The sequence below is a fragment of the Ascochyta rabiei genome, chromosome 11 (assembly GCF_004011695.2).
Source record: "Ascochyta rabiei chromosome 11, complete sequence".
Lineage (NCBI taxonomy): Eukaryota > Fungi > Ascomycota > Dothideomycetes > Pleosporales > Didymellaceae > Ascochyta > Ascochyta rabiei.
The window spans coordinates 1,388,378-1,407,014 of record NC_082415.1 but is presented as its reverse complement, the minus strand read 5'-3'; the positions used below and the strand labels follow the sequence as shown (position 1 = coordinate 1,407,014).

The 18,637-nt window shown below is 52.3% G+C and overlaps 9 protein-coding genes and 1 non-coding gene across 10 annotated transcripts, besides 4 other annotated features; 4 read left to right on the top strand and 6 right to left on the bottom strand.

Annotated features, from left to right (window-relative positions):
- Positions 1 to 494: 494 nt before the first annotated feature.
- EKO05_0007066 (uncharacterized protein) lies at positions 495 to 3,154 on the top strand (the record flags this gene model as incomplete). Its single annotated transcript, XM_038940795.1, has 2 exons — positions 495 to 2,417; positions 2,465 to 3,154. 2 exons carry the CDS (start codon positions 495 to 497, stop codon positions 3,152 to 3,154), a joined length of 2,613 nt encoding a protein of 870 aa, XP_038797590.1.
- Positions 3,074 to 3,096: a tandem repeat.
- A 399-nt stretch (positions 3,155 to 3,553) lies between the features above and the next one.
- Positions 3,554 to 4,570, bottom strand: EKO05_0007065 (60S ribosomal protein L2; the record flags this gene model as incomplete). Its single annotated transcript, XM_038940763.1, has 5 exons — positions 3,554 to 3,754; positions 3,806 to 4,111; positions 4,165 to 4,259; positions 4,313 to 4,373; positions 4,469 to 4,570. The coding sequence occupies 5 exons, from the start codon at positions 4,568 to 4,570 to the stop codon at positions 3,554 to 3,556; spliced, it is 765 nt and encodes a 254-aa protein (XP_038797589.1).
- A 233-nt stretch (positions 4,571 to 4,803) lies between these two features.
- Positions 4,804 to 5,002: a tandem repeat.
- Positions 5,003 to 5,376: 374 nt separating this feature from the next.
- EKO05_0007064 (uncharacterized protein) lies at positions 5,377 to 7,382 on the bottom strand (the record flags this gene model as incomplete). Its single annotated transcript, XM_038940788.1, has 4 exons — positions 5,377 to 5,485; positions 5,541 to 6,295; positions 6,349 to 7,062; positions 7,173 to 7,382. 4 exons carry the CDS (start codon positions 7,380 to 7,382, stop codon positions 5,377 to 5,379), a joined length of 1,788 nt encoding a protein of 595 aa, XP_038797588.1.
- A 469-nt stretch (positions 7,383 to 7,851) lies between these two features.
- EKO05_0007063 (uncharacterized protein) lies at positions 7,852 to 8,673 on the bottom strand (the record flags this gene model as incomplete). Its single annotated transcript, XM_038946292.1, has 1 exon — positions 7,852 to 8,673. One exon carries the CDS (start codon positions 8,671 to 8,673, stop codon positions 7,852 to 7,854), a length of 822 nt encoding a protein of 273 aa, XP_038797587.1.
- Positions 8,674 to 9,957: 1,284 nt separating this feature from the next.
- On the top strand, positions 9,958 to 10,221 carry EKO05_0007062 (uncharacterized protein; the record flags this gene model as incomplete). Its single annotated transcript, XM_059636949.1, has 1 exon — positions 9,958 to 10,221. The coding sequence occupies one exon, from the start codon at positions 9,958 to 9,960 to the stop codon at positions 10,219 to 10,221; it is 264 nt and encodes an 87-aa protein (XP_059492932.1).
- Positions 10,222 to 10,514: 293 nt separating this feature from the next.
- EKO05_0007061 (uncharacterized protein) lies at positions 10,515 to 10,850 on the bottom strand (the record flags this gene model as incomplete). Its single annotated transcript, XM_038940804.2, has 1 exon — positions 10,515 to 10,850. The coding sequence occupies one exon, from the start codon at positions 10,848 to 10,850 to the stop codon at positions 10,515 to 10,517; it is 336 nt and encodes a 111-aa protein (XP_038797586.2).
- An 800-nt stretch (positions 10,851 to 11,650) lies between these two features.
- Positions 11,651 to 11,717: a tandem repeat.
- Positions 11,718 to 11,815: 98 nt separating this feature from the next.
- On the top strand, positions 11,816 to 12,130 carry EKO05_0007060 (uncharacterized protein; the record flags this gene model as incomplete). Its single annotated transcript, XM_038940839.1, has 2 exons — positions 11,816 to 11,870; positions 11,922 to 12,130. The coding sequence occupies 2 exons, from the start codon at positions 11,816 to 11,818 to the stop codon at positions 12,128 to 12,130; spliced, it is 264 nt and encodes an 87-aa protein (XP_038797585.1).
- An 88-nt stretch (positions 12,131 to 12,218) lies between these two features.
- EKO05_0007059 (Nitrilase) lies at positions 12,219 to 13,484 on the bottom strand (the record flags this gene model as incomplete). The annotated part of the gene is made up of 1 exon (XM_038946291.1): positions 12,219 to 13,484. One exon carries the CDS (start codon positions 13,482 to 13,484, stop codon positions 12,219 to 12,221), a length of 1,266 nt encoding a protein of 421 aa, XP_038797584.1.
- Positions 13,485 to 14,416: 932 nt separating this feature from the next.
- Positions 14,417 to 15,821, bottom strand: EKO05_0007058 (uncharacterized protein; the record flags this gene model as incomplete). The annotated part of the gene is made up of 5 exons (XM_059636948.1): positions 14,417 to 14,814; positions 14,861 to 14,916; positions 14,963 to 15,363; positions 15,410 to 15,480; positions 15,527 to 15,821. The coding sequence occupies 5 exons, from the start codon at positions 15,819 to 15,821 to the stop codon at positions 14,417 to 14,419; spliced, it is 1,221 nt and encodes a 406-aa protein (XP_059492931.1).
- A 2,043-nt stretch (positions 15,822 to 17,864) lies between these two features.
- Positions 17,865 to 17,950, top strand: EKO05_11t4. Its single transcript has one exon. It is a non-coding gene; the product is annotated as a tRNA-Arg (tRNA).
- A 13-nt stretch (positions 17,951 to 17,963) lies between these two features.
- Positions 17,964 to 17,983: a tandem repeat.
- Positions 17,984 to 18,637: the final 654 nt, after the last annotated feature.

The following is an 18,637-nucleotide window of genomic DNA, read 5'->3' as shown; positions in this document are numbered from 1 at the left end:
TTTTTTCGTGGGTGGATGGAAAAGCATAGAATAGTGTGGACTTGTGTGGATACAACAAGCAGCTCCAGCTGTCACTCATGATCTTGAACTCGATAATGTTTCATTACGAGCACCCGAAGTGGCAAACTCATTCTTTGCTACGATCGTCGTGTTCTCGAAGTTCAGTGGACACAGTGAGGTTATTCTGCGCGGGTACTAACCCAAGCCGCACATTGTGGGAGTTACTCTAGTCTTTGTGCTTATCCTGGAAGAGCGACAACCCATCCCTTGTTAGTCATCTTTCAGTTTGAGGGCAGAGCTCCAATAATAGCATCTATGTTGTGGTTCTGCAGTTATTACTCTTTGTTATACTGACCTAGCACATCTCTCGAAAGTCCTGACCACGCGATGCCGCTAGCCCCAATCCCTTCTAGTCGCGTCTCTAAACAAACACTCCTCCATTCTCACCACTGGCCAAACAACTTCCATCCCGGCCCAAGGGCCACGACAAGCCTATGATGGAGTTCAACAATCCGCCAACGCTGCTTCAGCAAGCGGAGAAGATCTTGCTCCACCCAATTCATCCCCACCTGATCGCGTACTGCCCTACCATGGATTTGATTGCCGTTATCACTACTGAAGAGAGTCTGGAGGTGTACCGCCTTAACGGACATCGCGCATTCGGGCTAAAACGAAAGAGTGAGGACGTCGTTGTAGACATGATCAAATGGGAATTCAACGGCAAAAGCATCGCGGTCAGCTGGAGCGACGGCAAGACAGACATGGTCAGTAGTGAGACGGGGAAGGTCGGGTTAAAGGACCTCGGTCTGCCAAAGGACGCATCGATAGACGGACCTGATGGGCCTTCTGCGGGAAGAGTCAAGTGCATTGGCTGGAGTCTGAACTTCATTGATGTGGAGGCGATCAAAAACAGGACGAAGAAACCGATGCAGGGATTCGATCTTTCAACCGAAAATTGGGACAGCAACAAGGATGAAGCTGATGTTGAGGATTTTTTGCAGAGGCAGCCTGATATGCATGTTCTCGACTGCGCACCTGACCTACCGGATCAGCTGGCTGTTATGGATGTCGAAACGCTGCTACCGAAGCTGCCTGCGATTCCTCTACCGCCCGCGCTACCGTTTATGAGGGTATCGCAGGCGGATTCTGGTACGTTCACTTCGCAAGCCGAGGTTGACGCATTACTGCACTCCCATCATCTAAGAGATTACAACTCGGTGGACATGTTCATTAGGTGCTCGGAACGAGGAACAGTACATCCTTCCATCTACGACTCGCTTGAGACAGTCACCGTTGGCCTACCTTTGCCCTGGGGTATCAGTAGTACGCCATTGCTACACACAAGCCACCCATACGCCTGCAGTCACGGCCTCCTCATGCGGACATCGGCTCCAAATTCGCGCGCGAAAAGCATTACCTTCGTCCCACTCACGCTCAACTTCATTCCAAGCGCAGGAATATATCTTCACCTCATCGCCTCAAAAACCGCGCAGCTGCAAAATCTTCTTCTGTACATCACACAATGCCTCCAACGCATTCGTACATTCTTCAAGCAAGCCACTGATCTACCCTCGAAATTCATGCTCAATATCTCCGAGACACTCGAGGAGAAGGATCAAGGCGATTTGATCACCAATCTATTTCACCTAGCCTGCACCGGTGCATGCCCACCGCTCATTCGCGAATGGCTTGTCGACGAGCTCGCCGAACAAGGGCACAAGCGTTGGGACAATACAGTTACTGCATCGCTGGCCACGCTACAAGCGCTAGTCCACGAGAACCTTATCCCGGCGCTTGACCGCACAGCCGCGGTCATCTCACGCCTCCGAGGTTTGGCAATGTATCACGAGAGCGACTGGATATTCAACAGTCCAGCCACGGAGTTCACATCCCTCCTCGAGACATTGAAGAACATGCGGTTACTGGCCCACACCGTGCTGCTCTACGTTACAGACGAGAAGCGCCAGTTTGCAGCGTTCAGCAGGTGGCTGCGCTTTGTGATTGATTTTGAGGCTACCGAGCCTGAATCACAGAGCCGCGCTGAGATGGAGGGGCGAGACTCTGGTGTTGACATCTCGTTGGTACTCGAGTATGTGAGATATGGCCTGCAGCAGAGCAGTCTGCAGCCATATCTGTTACCTGAGGCGATGCTGGAGACTGCAGACAAGAAGAAGGAACATGCAAGTTACGAAGATACGAAGAAGGCAGTCGAAGTATACAAGGACGGACAGAAGTGGAGACCTGACGCTCTGTGTTTAGAACATGTCCTGGGGCATTTGACAAAGGGTACGACAGAACTGCTGAGGCAGGTCAGCAAGTGGCAAGAGAGTGGCATCCAGATGGACAGTGCTATCGTGCTCGAACCCCTTCACAACGGCGAGGAAGACAGCATCGCCGACATGAGGATGGTTTATGAGGTGAGTTCAGCACCAAGACCCCAAAGACACAACTGACAAAAGACCAGCATCGACCCACCCCATCCCCACCGCCAGACTCAACGGAGATATCAACATACATTGCCATCTCCTCACCCAGCTCCCCCACAACACTACACATCCACCGCCTCATCCACGCATCAAGCATCACCTCTCTCCCGCGCGATCTCCACAGCCACAGCATCGCCAGCCTCGCCTTCCCCCGCGGATCTCTCATCCTAGACACAAAGTACGCCGACGACGCCACGCTCCTCGTCCTCCTGTACTGCCCAACGAGCAAAGAAGATCAGAGCAGCACTGGCCCGCCGCCAACCCACAGGATCCTGCACATCCCCTACAACGCCTCTCAGCAAACCGAACCCGAACCGGCGGTACGATACACAACTCTCCCCGAGACATCACGCAGCAGCACGTTACTGCCCGGCGGCAGCGCAACACCACAGTCGATGCGCAAGGTCGTTGAGATATCGCATGCACAGGTCGAGAGTCTCACGAAACACGTCTTCGATGCCGAGGCAAGGTTTACGCCGAGTAGGTTGGTGGTCAATGGGCGCAAGGGGAGGAGAGTTGTGGTTGTGCTTGCTGAGGATGCGAAGCATTATCGTGTGTTGGATATGGATTACCCGAGTGAGCGTGCGGAAGAAGAAGAAGAAAAAGACGAGGGGGAGACGGACATAGAGGTGGGTGAGGACGGTGATACGGTTATGAGCGGGCTCTAGGCTGCAATTGACGGATCTGGTAGGAAGATTCCAAAAAACAATGCATGTATAACAGTAACATTGCGGCTATCCAAGCAAGTACACGTAGGTGCTTCGAATTGCGAGCGTGCGGTTAGTTCTCTACTGTGCACAAGGGTGGAGAAAGAATGGCATGCAGCAGTGGTAAGAATCGAGGTAAGAAGAATCGAACATTCACATTGCCAAAAATACAGCCCAATGCATTTTTCGGTATCACATTCCCTATAGCCTATCATGCATGTAGACCTTCTGAGAAGCCTGACCGGAGAAGTTTCATAACGCCCAGCCACCCGCATGTTGGTATGTGGTATGAGAGAATAACCGAGCGCATCATTGTCATTGATCCAGATCCACATCGACGCCACCGTATCAAGAAACCATTTAATCCTTGGTCTTCTGGGTACCGCGGAGCAGACCCGTCCTCCTGGCGGCGATGAGACCAGCCTTCTGACCGGCGACGGCGTAGCGCGAGATGGTCGAGGCTTTACCGATATGCTGGTGGTTACCACCACCGTGGGGGTGATCGACGGGGTTCATGGCAACACCACGAGTCCTGGGCCAGCTGTTGCGCTTGGCAGCGAACTAGAAGGGTGTCAGCAGTGCGATTGTGGGGCTCGGCGGGGGGTCACTGACCTTGTGCTTGGCACGCGAGGCCTTCAGGAGGGGCTTGTCTGTACGTCCACCACCGGCAACGATACCGACCATACCACGGCAGGAGCTGGGAAGAACCTTCTTGGCACCGGAGGGGAGCTTGACACGGGTCTTGCCCTCATCGGGGTTGTGGCCAATGACGGTTACGTAGTTACCGGAGGTACGGCCGAGCGCACCACGGTCACCGTTCTTGTCCTCGACGTTGGTCAAGACGGTACCCTCGGGGACGGAGTGGAGGGGCAGGATGTTGCCAATGGTGAGAGCGGCGTGCTTTCCGGCGTAGATGAACTGCGCTGGGTCAGTACTCGAGTGGCGCACGTTCGCAAGTCGGCGGGGCTAACCTGGCCAGTGTACATGCCCTCGTTGGCAATGAACGTCTCGGTGTTGTGCTTGAACCTGTAGGGGTTGCGGAAGGTAACGCGGGCCAGAGGAGCGCCTGCAGAAAAGGTCAGCCAAGCCCCGTCGCTCGCTGTACGCGGGTGCACTCACCACGACCGCTGTCGTGGACGATCTCCTTGACTACACCCCTGATGTATCCATTGCGCTCAGACTGCCTGCTGTTAGCCCTGGGTGTTCGCTTGTGTGCGTGGGGTGCTGCGTCGAGCCCGCTGGCTGGCTGGCTGGCGCGGTGTTTCGAGGACGTACGTAGTCGAGCGTGCGGAACTGGGCGGGGGCCTTGTTCAGGCGGGTGTTGGCCGTGAAGATAGAGCCGCGACCCTTACGTTGGTTGCGGATGACACGACCCATGGCGACGACTGTTCTGCTGGTTGGTGGTCGTGATGTCGAGGTGTGAACTTCTCAAGGGAATTTCGTTCTTCGCACCTTCGCTTAGGCGTGGCCGCGCTTGCCGTATTCGGTGCTAGCGCACTCAATCTTGGCACGCACCAACATCAACATGACCGTCTTGTGGGCACGCCTCGTACGCCTCTCGTGTGCAGGGACAACAGAACCGAACACAGAGCAGCAGAGCAGCAGAGCAGCAGAACAGCAGAACAGCAGAACAGCAGAACAGCAGAACAGCAGAGCAGCAGAACAACAGAACAACAGAACAACAGAACAACAGAACAACAGAACAACAGAACAACAGAACAACAGAACAACAGAACAACAGAACAACAGAACAACAGAACAACAGAACAACAGAACAACAGAACAACAGAACAACAGAACAACAGAACAGCCACTCCTGGGCCTCTGTGGCAAACCCTGCAGGCGCTGAACAGTACCAGTCAAACATAACAATATGTAAAGAGCGCACTAGTCTTTTGCCTACTTACTCGTCAAGTGACCACAACGCAACGTAGCCGACTTGACTTCCTCGCCAAGTCTGAAGAACCCACATGTCTGCAGCCCATTTCTTCCTGCAGCACACGAGTATGCACGGCCTTTCGCCGTGCTCGTCCGGGCCACCGTTTAATGCCTACAGTGCAACACCATCTTCTCTGCAACCAATTTCAAGACACGAGGGCAGACAACACTCGACTGAATACCAAAAAGGGCATATATAGGTAGTCAAGACTCGAGGGAATCATAAGCAGATGTGTTCAAGCGTTCTATGATTTAGTCACGACAATATCAAACGGCGGATAATGCAGCTCAACCCCATCTCCAGTCTCCACGAGCACAACTTTTGTCAAGGGCCATCCGTTCTGATCTTTGTACCTACACACCAGTTAGCAACTGCATTAGCTTCACCAAGTGACCACATCGTACTCACCCGTCATAGTCATACCAGTCGCACGTCTCCTCTCCAGCAAGCGCTATTCGGAAGACCTGGGCACCGTCACCAAACTCTGCGATTTCGCTGGCGCCTCCAGCAGGCTCGAGCACTACGCCAGCAGGTCTGGAGAAGAAGCGGTCGCCTACAACATCACCGACCCAGCTCACCCGGTCAATAGCCTCCAGCGCACTACTGCCGTTGACCACAAGCTCACGCATGTACAAAACCTGATCCTGGACCTCGAGCCTAGCGTACGTCGTCGAGTTCACTGTGTGGATGCTCACTTCATCCGTGATAATTCCCGTATCACGGCCGCTTCCATATGTGCCTACGAACCTCTCCTTGACTCGTGCACTGAGCGCCTCTGCAAACGCTGGTATCAGGATGTCTTGCAGATCGCTGTACATTACCCCGGGATACAGCGTCTCATATCCTGCCAATCCAGCGGTCTGGCTTAGAATCACAAGTCCGTACCCCAGATTAGGCACGACGTCCATCCAAGAACGCCAACCGCCACCGCTACCTGATTTGCCGTAGATGCCATACGTCTTTGTTATGTCAGGGTCGCTTGTATTAGAGCTTGTTGGAACGGTGTGCAACATGATTTCCCACCCAGTTCCAACCTGCTGCTTCCCGTCTGGAAGGGAGTAGACAGGCTTCAGCGCGTGACGCCGATCAAAGGGTGAGATAAGTGAAGGCGGCTGCTGGAGCCAAACGTTGTGTATGTATTTGGAGAGGTCATTCGCTGAGCTCTGTCACACGTTAGCATTTCTACTCTGCACCTCCATGGCTTGTGAGTACGCACCCACATGCCCGCCACTGGATTATAACCCTCTCCAAGCACCAGATCGGCCCAATTTTCGCCTCCTGGTACAGTGATAGACGGAATGAGGCTATCTGGAATAGAACCAAAGAAACTGTTCGTCATGTTCAGAGCCTCTAGAATTTCCTGCTCAGCCAGTTGACTCCACGATAGGTCCTCACGGGTAATCTCGTTGTAGTACGATGCCACCGCCGCCCCAAGGATCCCAACACCCGCGTTCGAATAAGCGGCCCTCTCTCCAGGCTTGAACATGAGGCCCGTCCTCCCTACCTCTTCGACCACGCTGTCCACCGTCTGATTTGCCCACAATGCCCCTATGCTGTCGGTAGTGACTTTTCCTGTGCTCAACACCTGATTGAACCCAGTGCTGAAGCTGTCTCTTGTGATGCCACTTGTGTGGCTCGCCAGCATCGCGAGCGTGATATCTCTGCCACCATCTTCCCAGTCGGGAAGGAGGAGATGGAAGGAGGGCAGGAGGTGTCGAACTGGAGTGTTGAGAGTGATGGTACGGTTGGTCAGACGAGAAAGAATCAGCGCGCTGGTTATTGCAACATTCTTGGAAATGGAGTTGGCGCGAAAAATGGAGTCGCCCGTGATGGCGTTCTCAGCTGTGTCCTGGGGGTAGAAAGATGTTTCGTTGAATTTCAGAGTGCCGGCGTTGAAGGTGTAGACTGGCGTTGAGGATGAGGCATGCACCTGCGTTGGTTATTACTTCATTCTGTAGCACCAACCGCAGACGCTGCTTGTTTTGCACGCTTGCGATCTGATCGTCGCAATGCAAATCCTCCGAAGGCGTAAACACTTACAAGAGCAAAACTGAGCCCATCGCGAGTGGTGTTAGCATCGAACGGCTTTCTTAGTGCCTTTTCAACCTCGTCAAATGCTTCGATTATAGCTGCGTGGTTGAGGATTTGGGGATCGTTCAATACCCGCTCGGGCACATCTGGAACACAAGCCGCAATCGTCGGATTTGTAAAGGTGGCGAGCACCAGCACACCCAAGACCGAGCGAACCATTGTGGAAGGCCTGGAATAGACTGGAGGGACCAAAAATGCTGGGCATGTATTTACCTATTGTACCTTGGAGAACAATACCCCACATGTGGAGCCGATAAGCGCAGTTCTTTGTCGAAGTGCTGTGCCCAGACGGATCGACGGTCGTGCCTAATCAGTATTCGCGCCGGAGATGTGGTGTTGCTCCAACCCGTTGGGCTCGTCGTGCTACGTGCGTAAGGGCCGCTGTTGATTGGTGCCTTATGGTTCGACCTCCAGGGCCCAGTTGTCAGTTTCCTTCACAGTTCAGCCAGTTAGAAATAGCTTAAGTAGAGAATTGATTTCAACGTCCTGCTGTGCATCCAACGCCTCTAAATGCTGCTAGACTCCATTTTCATGCGTATCGCTAATAAACATTGTCAATCACAGGTACGGCATAATGCCGGCCTTGCGTCGGGTCAAAGGCTTCATATCGGTCGAACCATACATCCGCTCACTCCCGTGGTTTCTTCCAGAGCTCTTCCTCGTTCAAGCGCCGCCTTGCAGGCTTACCATTCGCTGACTGTGAGGTAGAATATTCGATGCCACATGAGCCACGATCTATTGCGAGCGAGTTCAGGGTCCAGTGCAGCTGCTCGGACGCGTCGCTTGGTAGGCTTGAGCGACCGCGACTTTGCGCAAAATGAGGCTGACCTGCTCCATCGCCAGAAGTCATCATCGCCAGGGATAAAGAGTCCAGTTCAGCTGCGAATTCTGTCTCTTCTCTGCTTGCTTCTTGCGCGGAACAGATGTTGGTTGGCCGTAGATTCGTCTTCAGCTCCATCTCGTAGAGCTTGTGATCTCGCGCAAATTCCGCTTCGAGTGCTCGGCGCTCCTCGAAGAACAGGTCATACTGCTCTTTGGACATTTGATCGATAGGAGGGTAAGAGGCCCCGTGTTGTACCTTTCGCTGTTCCCAGATGTCGATAGCCTCCTTTTGGATGCATTCATTGCAGACAAACGCAGGGCCCGTGGAAGTCCCAAAGGGCTCAACGCAGTTAATGCCGCAGTCTTCGACGAGATCGGTCCGTACGCGATGCGAGCAAAGGAGCTGATGATAGAGACGGCCCTGGCATGGTGCAAAACGTTTGCTGCGTATGTTGTTGAATGATGTTGCTGGTGCGAGCTGTGGCGCGGTTGAGGTGAGAGGCTGGACGTGTTCTGAGTCAGGTGTGCTCGTCCAACCCCACTGACAAGCCATGACCAGGTTCGCGTGAGACATTGTATCTTCTGACACCTTTGGAGGAGCCCGGAAAGCGGTGTTTGAGAAGTCCATGGATACTTGATGTCGTGGTGTGTTGGCCTGGTTGTCGATACCAGATGTGGCGTTGACTAACGAGTTGTGTTATTGCCTTTTGTGGCGATCAAACAAGTGAGGCTTTTGGGATGAGTGAAGCGATTTGTAAGGCGTGGAATACTGTTATGCGGTCGGAGTATAAGTGGTACAGCTCTGGATAAGTGATCTCGTGAAGAGCATTATATGTGTACAAGGCACTTGGATAATCTTCGGCGTGACGCTGTTGCGAAGTGTCGAGTGAAACTTCACGGTGCTTACAAAGGAGTAATATGCGTGGAATTTTGTCAAACGATAGTGTTGCCCTCGCAGAAGTATAGTGCAGGTGCAAGGTAATCTGATAACGTGATATGCTGGGGTGGAATGGAGGAGGTTGACACATGCAGGATGACGGTGATCGCGACGCGCAAAAGTGGGCCGACCGCACTAGCCGGATTCGGCATGGAAGGTTCGAGGCGAGTTGAAGACTACTACCATCTACCATCACCTTTGGATGGGCTTGTCAATCATCACGCAAATAAAAACACAATATTGAAGAACACTAGAGTATGCTTGTATGATTGTTTGATTTTCCAAACCCAAGAGTTTTGAGATCTACACCAGGAACCTGAATCCACGCTCTTGAGCTTCACTCGGCACTGCGTTGATCGCACCCTCTACATGCTCTCCCTTCTCCAACTTCTTATTCAGCCTTCCAAGAACTATAATCATGACGTTCGTCATGATTATAGCCAAACGTGCTGTCGCAGAGTCGACACTGAGAGCGATCGTCAGGTCTGGCTGTGCACCGCTCTTGGGTTGCGCATACACATAACTCGCATATATGCTACTCGTGTTTGAAACGGCGTTGATGAAAGCCAGCGCAGCAGCATGTTTAGCGGGTAGCCGAGGCATGAGTTGGAGATCCAGGTCAAGACAACGACGTACCCGGTATACACGCCTGGCAACGCCAACATCATGGCGGCGTATCTAGGCCCTGTACGGTGCGTAGCTGTTGCCAGGATGAATGAAAAGACGCCAACGTAGAGCGGCAAGACAATGTGCCAGAACTGCTCGCCAGTCTTATCGGCATGCCATGCGTTCAGGAATGTTGTGACGACAGCGAGTACGTGTGGTGGCGCCGTTAGCAGAAGAGTATGGACGATGTCGTAGCCAAGAGTCTTCACGTAGAAGGAAAAAAATTGGACACAGAAGCTGAGGAGACGATCGAAAGAAGCAATATCGTGAAGATCCAGGTCTTGACGCCATCAGAGCAAGCTTGAGGCCATGGAAGAGCATCTGCTGCTCGGCGGAAGTCCAATCATCCTCGCCAATGTCTTCCTGCAAGCTATATACCGCGAGCTGGCGCTTAGCTTCGCTCAGCCACTTGGCCATTCGAGGAAAGTTGGGGGTGACGAAGAAAGCCGAAAAACCAATAATGACTGTGATTATGCCTTCAAGGACGAAAACACACCTCCACGCGCGCAGACCGTGTATCCCATCCATATTGCTAGTGACTCCGGCTGTGATGAGACCACCGAAGGCACCTGAGATGAGCGAGCCAGAATAAACACCGCCGTTCGCAGACCAAGTTCCTTGCGTGTATACTACGACGAAAGGTGAAGCAGGCAGCCAGGGAAATACGCTGCTTCGATGAATCCGAGGAAGAAGCGATATGCAGCCAGGCCAGCGCAGTTCTGGCAAGCACCAGTCAGCCCACTGATAATGCCCCAGACGATCATGCAAGTTGGCAGATAGAGAGCTGGCTTTCCGGTCTAGTTCAGGAACAGATTCGATGGCAGCTGCATGCCCATGTGTCTAAGAAATAGGATTGATACGGTGGTCTATGAACAGTTCGAATTCCGGGACCTCAGATGGCAATTGGGACTAACCTGGTACTGCACACTGCTTAGGTTCAGCTCGTCCTGCAAACCGGCCAATCTAACCGCAGCAACATTGTTCCAATCAAGGTAATTCATGATGTACATGAGATTGATCATTGGCAGCAGCCTTGTGTCGATTTTCTTCCGCAGCTTGGCTTCAGCCTCCATGCGATGCTCCTGCGACATGGCCGCAACAAGCGGCGGAACCGTCAATTTGGACTGCATCGTAGGCGCGGGAACGACATCGTCAACGTGATCAGTGCGAGGCTTCTTGTCAGTGTCGTCTGTAATCTCCATGGTCTCTGTGGCGAATCTTTCACAGGTTTGATGGAGCGGCAACAGGCATTATAGACCTCAGTATGGCAGCAGCAGCAGCAAGAAAGGAAGACCCTTGAATGCAGAGGAAGACAAACAACTGTCGAGAACGCCAGGCGCACCAAGGCAAGTCTTATACGAAGCTTGCACCTGCAAGTTCATCCCGGCACTTCGCCGATCGGAAGCAGAGTGATCATCACACTGTCGCGGCTTGCCTGCTTGGGAAGTGGTCATGGCCATCAACCTCAAGCGAGTGTTCCGGCACGACGGGCCGGCACGTAAAACGTTTAAATAGAGACTTCGGTTTGGTAGAGATCCTGTTGAGGCTGGGTCGCGGTGTTGGAGTGGTCAGGAAAGTGGATTCGAACAGCTCTGTGGGGTGTTGATCAGCCGAGTGCTTCTGGGGAACATAATCCGGGGTCAGGCGACTAAGACAAGAGCAGCCACGCAATCATCACATGAGCGTGTACAAAGTGCCCAAGGGTTCGATTACCAAATACTTTGGTGTTTTGAAACGTCGTTTTGATGCCGAAAATGTTCAAGCTCCAAAGATGCTTAGTGCGCGACAAGCTTCCGAGTCTCCCGAATAGGTCGTCAACGGACGCTCGATAGCTGCGCGATATAGATACATCGAGGCCTAGGTCTTTGATTATTATGGAGTACCACGCGTACTCGCCCGTATTGTCGCGTTTGGTTGCAGCCATCCAGAAGCTGATGTCATATCAACATTGTGGCATCTGACATCACTATGAGGACGACCATATAGCTTCAAAAAGGGTTTATCTTCTTCTTCTTCTTCTTCTTCTTCTTCTTCTTCTTCTTCTTCTTCTTCTTCTTCTTCTTCTTCTTTATCTTCATACTGCCCTCTCTCCTTCAGGAAAACTCGACTTCAACTCAAGAAAGCAATAAATTCACTACCAAAAACCTCCCATCCACCCACAAGCACAATGTCCAGCATCCAAGAACAGCAAGCCTCGAAGCTCAAGAAGAACGACGTTTTCGGTACACACCGTTACTGCCACCGCCCGAGCCTGAATTTCTAACACTCTCCAGGCACAGTCGCCGACAAACTCAAGTCCGCGTTCTCAAGCGATGACAAGGACAGCGACGTCGCCGACGTAAAGTCCGACGACATTGGCTTCAAGCCTACGGACCCCAGGGGCAAGGACGGCCGCGCAGTCGCAGAGAACGACATAGACTCCGCAGACCACACAACGAGCCTGCCCACAATGACTGGTGCTAGTGGTCATCCCGCGAACTAAGATACAGATAAGAGTACATAATGAAGTAACTCGCTATCTGATGAATTCGTACTATCTCATTTAATACACTCTCAATTGCGAGCACCGTCTATTGCGGTGGCGGATTAAGATCCAGTCCTTGGACGCTCAGCTTGAAGCTGTCTGACCTTGAGTAACTTCCTGCAGAATCAAAGTCGAGTCTGCCTCTCTCGCAATCTTCAAAGTCCACTTCCGTGATCAGCAGCTCATCTTCCTTCTCCCAGATTGGTCCAGCAATGACCTCGCCCAGTGGCGAGATGATGCACGACCCGCCTCTTGAGACATAGTCTTCATCGTCGGGTGAAGAGGACGCGACCTCGTTGGCGGCAGTCTGCTTGGGACTGAGAGGCTGTTCGACTTCGTTGCGGAGGGGCGAAGAGCCAGAGTCAATGGCTGAAGCGTCGCCGTTGGTCGTTTGGTGTTCGGTGTTGCCGTCGCGCAGAGGTAGGCAGATTTCGTTCTGCTCTTCCGTGACGACGATTGTGCTCTTTCTCCGTCCTGTTGATGCCTTTGGAGGCTCGGATCGTGCAGGCGAGCTGTCGCTCTGCTGGGTCTTCTTCCCATTCTTGATCCAGCTTGGTAGATGCTTCCGCTTCACGCACTGATTGGCGCTTATGACGAAGCATCGTCCCTCGCAGCCAATTGTGCGGACGAGCGACTCCCAGGTATCTCTTGCGTCTGCTGTAGGCGCGAACCAGAGGTTGACGTTCTGACTATACAGGCTCTGTCGCAGAAGAGGCATGTAATTCTCCCAGCAGATAGCGGACCCCATACATAGCTTTACGCCCTTGATCTCCGTTGTGACGGCTCGCAATGTCGATGCTGAGCCCTGACCCCATACCAAGCGTTCAGAGCCGGTGGGCATGACCTTGCGTCTTTTGCCCAAGACACCAAATTTAGGACATACAAAAACGGCTGCACAGTACAGTGTGCCTGCGCATCGCTCGACAAGTCCAGTGACGACAAAGACGCCTGTCTCGCGCGCAATGCGCTCCAGCTCTTCTCTAACGCCGTCGCCTCGGTACTTCTTGCCGCGGGGCAGCTCCAGCTTTTTTTCCACCCAGTCCTGACCCGCGCCAGCCGGCGTATCTCCAAGGTCTACAGCATCGTGGAAATATGCCAGGTATTGCTCGCGACCTTCGGGCGCACGTGCGCCGACGGCAGCTCCAAAGTCGCAGGTACGCGGATAGCCACCGAGGTATGTTTCTGGAAAGAGAAGGACATCGACATCCTCAGCCGCAGCACGCTTTGTGGTGGCTTCGAGGGCGCGGAGCGTTTCTTCTGTGGTTTCAAGGGTGCGAGCTTGCGCAGATGCAAGCTTGAGGAGCTGCGGCATTATGGTAAGTCTTCGCTATGGAGCTGATGGCAGGTCGAGTGCCAATGGATGAGGTTGTGCTTCGAGCAATGTACAAGTGGAAGACACACGCTTTGTGGAATCTGCGGAGAGGAAGTTCAGTCAATTCAAACCCTTATCGTCCAGTGATCTACCCCCCGCACACCCCGCCGATGAGCTCGGAGCTTATGAAGCTCAAGATGGTATTGACGAATCAGAAGACACGTGCAAGACCACTTGCCGACGGGAAGACGATCGGCATTTGCCGACGGAGACCGTTGTGCAGCTACTGAGTCGTGGCCCTGACACAGAAAACACCAAAAAAAAAGCTGCCGGTGACACGGTGTGCTACGTATTAAGCCGGACCTGTGGCAGTGTCGCGGGAGTCTTGAACTGGGTATATCCTCTTGTGTCCATGGTGAAAAGCCAATCCAGCCCGTGCTTACAGGCGTGCGTGTACAACACAGTGGCAATGTATGTCGTGGCAACTTAGGTCGAGGCGTTGGATGAAGCGCCGAGACTGCTATGCGAAGCTATCGAGGGTTCTATAATTCTCCTACAAGGGGGCTGCTTGCACTGAGCCTCTAGTAATCTTTTACAAGAAGGAACAGCAAATCGTATTTCTACTCCGTTCAGGCACCCCCCCTTGTATGTATTCGTCCGAGCCGAGCCGAGCCAAGCGTCAAGGGGAAGGCCGAAATCGAAGGATGCGGCTAAACTGTGTACTATAAAGTCCCTGCAGATTTAATACCCTTGAAACTGGGGCCTGGCTTCCCGAACGTGACATTAATGCCGGAGCCGGTATTGCTGCCGAAGTGCATAGAATCCAGCAACTTCTGTAGTAAAGCAAAGGTGTCGTGTCGTGTACCTAGGGGCTGAGTTGATACGGGTGCAAGACTCAACATTTCGGTGTGCTTCTTCGAAACACCAATTCGTCACCTCGCTGTACCGATCTCGACATCCTTGTTCTGGCTTCTCGATTGGGTCCCTCTACTCAGCGGCTGCAGAGCTGCGCAGACTGTACGACAAACCCGTCTCCACGGACTTGCGCCCTGCCCGGGGTCATCCTGTAGCGTAGACAAGGCAATGAGCTTCCTTGTGCTAGCGAAACTGCTTTGGGATGCATCGTCTCTTCTGTCAATTTGCACCTCCAGCATCATGGGCACCTCTGTTCTACCCCCAGATACCGCGTAGTCGGAACGGGAAGTTTTCATGTTGAAGTAACGGCGGAAGAACATCTTGAGCGCTGGAGCGGAGGCACAGATGACAGCCAAGTCGGCCTCGAGAGCTGTCCAGATCCAGCCATAGTAAGCGTACCATGTGATGTCATAAGCTATAGGGATCAGTATGCAGACTACTCTTGTGAGGACTAAACGTACTGTAGTAGTACACATACGTTGCGAAGTACGTGCGCAAGATGCCGCAGATGCAGGTCCTGCTGGTGTCAGTTTCAATACTGTAGTCTACAACCAAACACTTACACAAGGCCGAGCGCAAAGATACCACACAAAGCAAACTTCTGAGTCTTGGAAATCCGAAGGTTCCAGATGAGGAAAATAGGAAGCAGGCAGATAATGAAGTCCTGCACAGTGCTGATAGCAGCAACAGCCACAATAATAGCTCCTTCATCGCGGCAAGTCAGCTCGTGCTGAGACCTCCAAGCAACGTCGAAGATGTGGAAAAAACCGTGAGCCGGGGAGCAAGTGAAGGATATCAACAGCACAAAGGTAATCCCATACAGAACGCAGAAGACGATAGATCCCCAAACCCAATACACAAAGGTGATGGTGAGCGAGGCAGTGATGCGTCGATAAAAGCAAAGAATCGAGATCTTGATCAATGTCGTACAGATCATATAGTTGATCTCGATGCACATTGTAATCTGCGTATGTCAGCTTCTCATCAACAACGTACACACGCAAGCTGACCTGTCGGGTAGTGACCAAGCTCTCTTTCGTTTGGTCCCAAGCATGCCACTGGAAACCGTATATCCTAATAGCTGTGGCAGTATTAGCGTTGAACCCAAACTATGGAGGCTCACTCGCCAAGTATAACTGATATTGTCAGACCGAACAGTGGTACAATAGCAAGGCTCATGAGTGTGTCATCCCATCCAGCGTTCTTCCCGAGACCTAGACGTGCCCACATGCGTGCAATGTATACGAAAAACGTCACGCCAAGTACTGCTGACAACACAATCGATGAAGTCCGTCCTCGCTCCTCTGGATTGATGTAGTTCGGCGTGGGCCAGCTGCGCAGAACTTGTGGAGGAGGGTGAAGGCCACCATCTCGCGCAAAGAGATGGTCATAATGCGGCATCAGAGCATCGATGTGTGACATATCGATGTCTGGCCAGGTATCGTCGAACGGGTGCAGCAAGCGAAGGGTCTGAATTGACAGAACAAAACGAACCAGGCTACCGTGAGTGGTCTTAATGCAACCTACAAGGAGCTCTTGCGGCTAGCGGGTGCCCTGGCATACTAGCGGGAAGTGGGTCCTGGGTTCAAATTAGTTACAATCCCGCATGCCATGTAAAGAAGGATTATATATATCCGTTGACAAGAGCTGAATAGCGCGCTTGAATCAGACGGGTCAGGTGCCTGACAAATCGTTGTCTCAAAAGACCTCGAGAGCTCAGAGGCGGCGGCATTGTCCAACGCATATCTAGTAGTAGCCGCATCTCGGTCAAATGTCTGTCGTTCCTCTGACGTTTCAGTGCATGTGTTTTGTAATCATACAAGCTGAAGATCCTGGGTTGACAGTGTTCTGGAGCGCCAACATGAGGAGTAGAATCTCGAAACCTAGTGAAGGCACCAAGAAGCTTGGGCAACTAGCTGCATGTGAACCAAACCCTACAAGGGGGGTGCCTAAACGGATATAAGATCACTAGATGCTCAGTGCAAGCAGCTCGGATTTATACTCCGTTCAGGCATCCCCCTTGTATCATGCGGCCCTGCCACGGGTGATCTGCATCAATGCAAGTCAGAAGCGTTTCTGGTAGGATTGCCGATGACAGTCGCGAAACCAAGCCTCTACTGTGGGATCCGACGAAAGTAGTGTAAGTGTATCCAGAGTGGCTGATGATAAAGCCTCGCGTGTTGAAATTTTTCCAGCTTCACACAGATTGACAGCACCAACAGTCAGCAACTGAAACTGCTTCTACCAGCTTCGATAGGTGGTGGGAGTTCTTGCATTTTCGGTCCGTACTCCTGGACACTGTTCCCCACCTACACTACTTTCGCCGGATGCCACAGTAAAGCGTGAAGGAACACAGGTCACTGCATGGCAGCAGCTTTGAGATAGGGGCCTAGAGCGCTGGCTGACTGCAAGGGCAACCTGGAAGCGAACGCAACCTGCATATTACGAGAGAATGGGTATGGCGGCGTCTGCAAGTAGTCGCGCATGCGAGCGTCTGATGCTTCTTGGACAATTGTGCACGTGAACTGGACATGTCGAAACGTGCGTGAAGTTTGTAACGTGGTTGCGAGATGCTCCTTGCACCCAGACCCTGTGGGTCGACATCGTGGAAGTCTCCGCAACTCGGACTCTCGAGCTACTCCGGTGTATCGTCACTTCGATGCCAAAATTCTGGTGTTTTACAATTTCTCGGCAAATTACAGCCAGGATTCAGATGTTATGGGTGCTGTCAATACTGCGATGCCCCGCCGAGCATTTGTCGAGAGCAAGCGCAATTGTGAATGTTTCCAAGAAAGCGATCTTGTTTATGAATTCTTCTTCGAGTTCTCGATATCCAGCCTAGTGTTCGCGAGCAATGCGGTGATGAGCGGCAACTCTGACAGCCGTGGCCGAGTCAGATTACATTGGCTCTGAGAGCCGCGGGGCGAACTTAATGGAAAGCGTTGATAGCTTCAGAGCGTTTCCTTCGGCCCTTTGCTCAGACAGAGACAGATTTTCCGGTGTCAGACCTAAATTGGCGGAGCCCCATTTTGATTGTTCCTTGTCACCGTCACGAGCGGCGTCGAAACAATAGCGAGGGACCATGAGGGCAGCGTAAAGGCATCACGTTGAGTGTCGGTAGTGAGGAAAGTCACGCGAATCAGTCAGTAGCGTGTATACTTACATTGGGGACGAGCTACCTCCAGAATTGTCACGAAGGCTCTCTGCTCCTGGTTATTTACGATGGTTGTTCGCTCGGCATCCAAGCTCACTGCAATGCCTCGATGGAAGTCGGCAAACGAAACCCCACGCTGTGCAGGAAAGCACCCCAAACCCACCCTACAAAACAATAACCAGATCCCTTTCTACCCTTATAAGCACCATCTCCTTGAGAGCCTGATCAACGCCGAACACCAACCCATCATTGAACAGGGCACCCAAGTATAGTTTCTACACTATGATTCATGTTTTCATGAAATCAACAGCGGTGTCCTGGCGCAATGGTAGCGCGTTGGTTTTCGGTTCGCGCTGAAACTCGCCAAAGGTTGTAGGTTCGAGCCCTGCGGACATCGTTTCTTTTTGCTGCCACCACCACCACCACCACCCTCTCTCCCTGCCCGTCGATGATGATGATGAGGGCGTATGAAATTGTCCCGGACACACGTCATGTGTACTCGTCTTTTTTCTTTCTTGTTTTGGCTGGTGGAACAAGATGCATCTGGTGTGTGGTATGCTGCTCTCTCTCTAGCTTGCCGTATGAACGGGAGGGCAGATGTGAATAATTCAATTGATTTGTGAGCGATCTCTTGGCTTCATACATACATGCACACTCGAATAGAGAATGGGATAGGCAGGTAGGTACTAGTGACTACCTATTTCTCTCGTGTAGGACGAGGAACTTGGGAAGCGTCGGTGTTTAGCTGAACAACAAGTGCCGTCTTGCCGACCAATTTGTTTGTTTCTCCTATTTCTTTCGGACGAAAGACATGCATTATGTTAGTTGGATAAGATACCACACATCTACAAACCAAGGCTGTCGACGCGAGAGAGGATCATTCATTCGTTTCCATTCATACACATCACTGCATGCTATTGCTGGGTATCTATTTTGCGGCTGTTGAAGTGCCTCACCCTATCCACCTGACACCAAAACAAATGCTTGGACTTTTCGCCCTCGCTCGAAAGCTGAGTAGGGCTTGATACACACGCCCATCTTCTGGTGCATGCTCTCGTAGATTGTTGAAATACACGAGCATTCG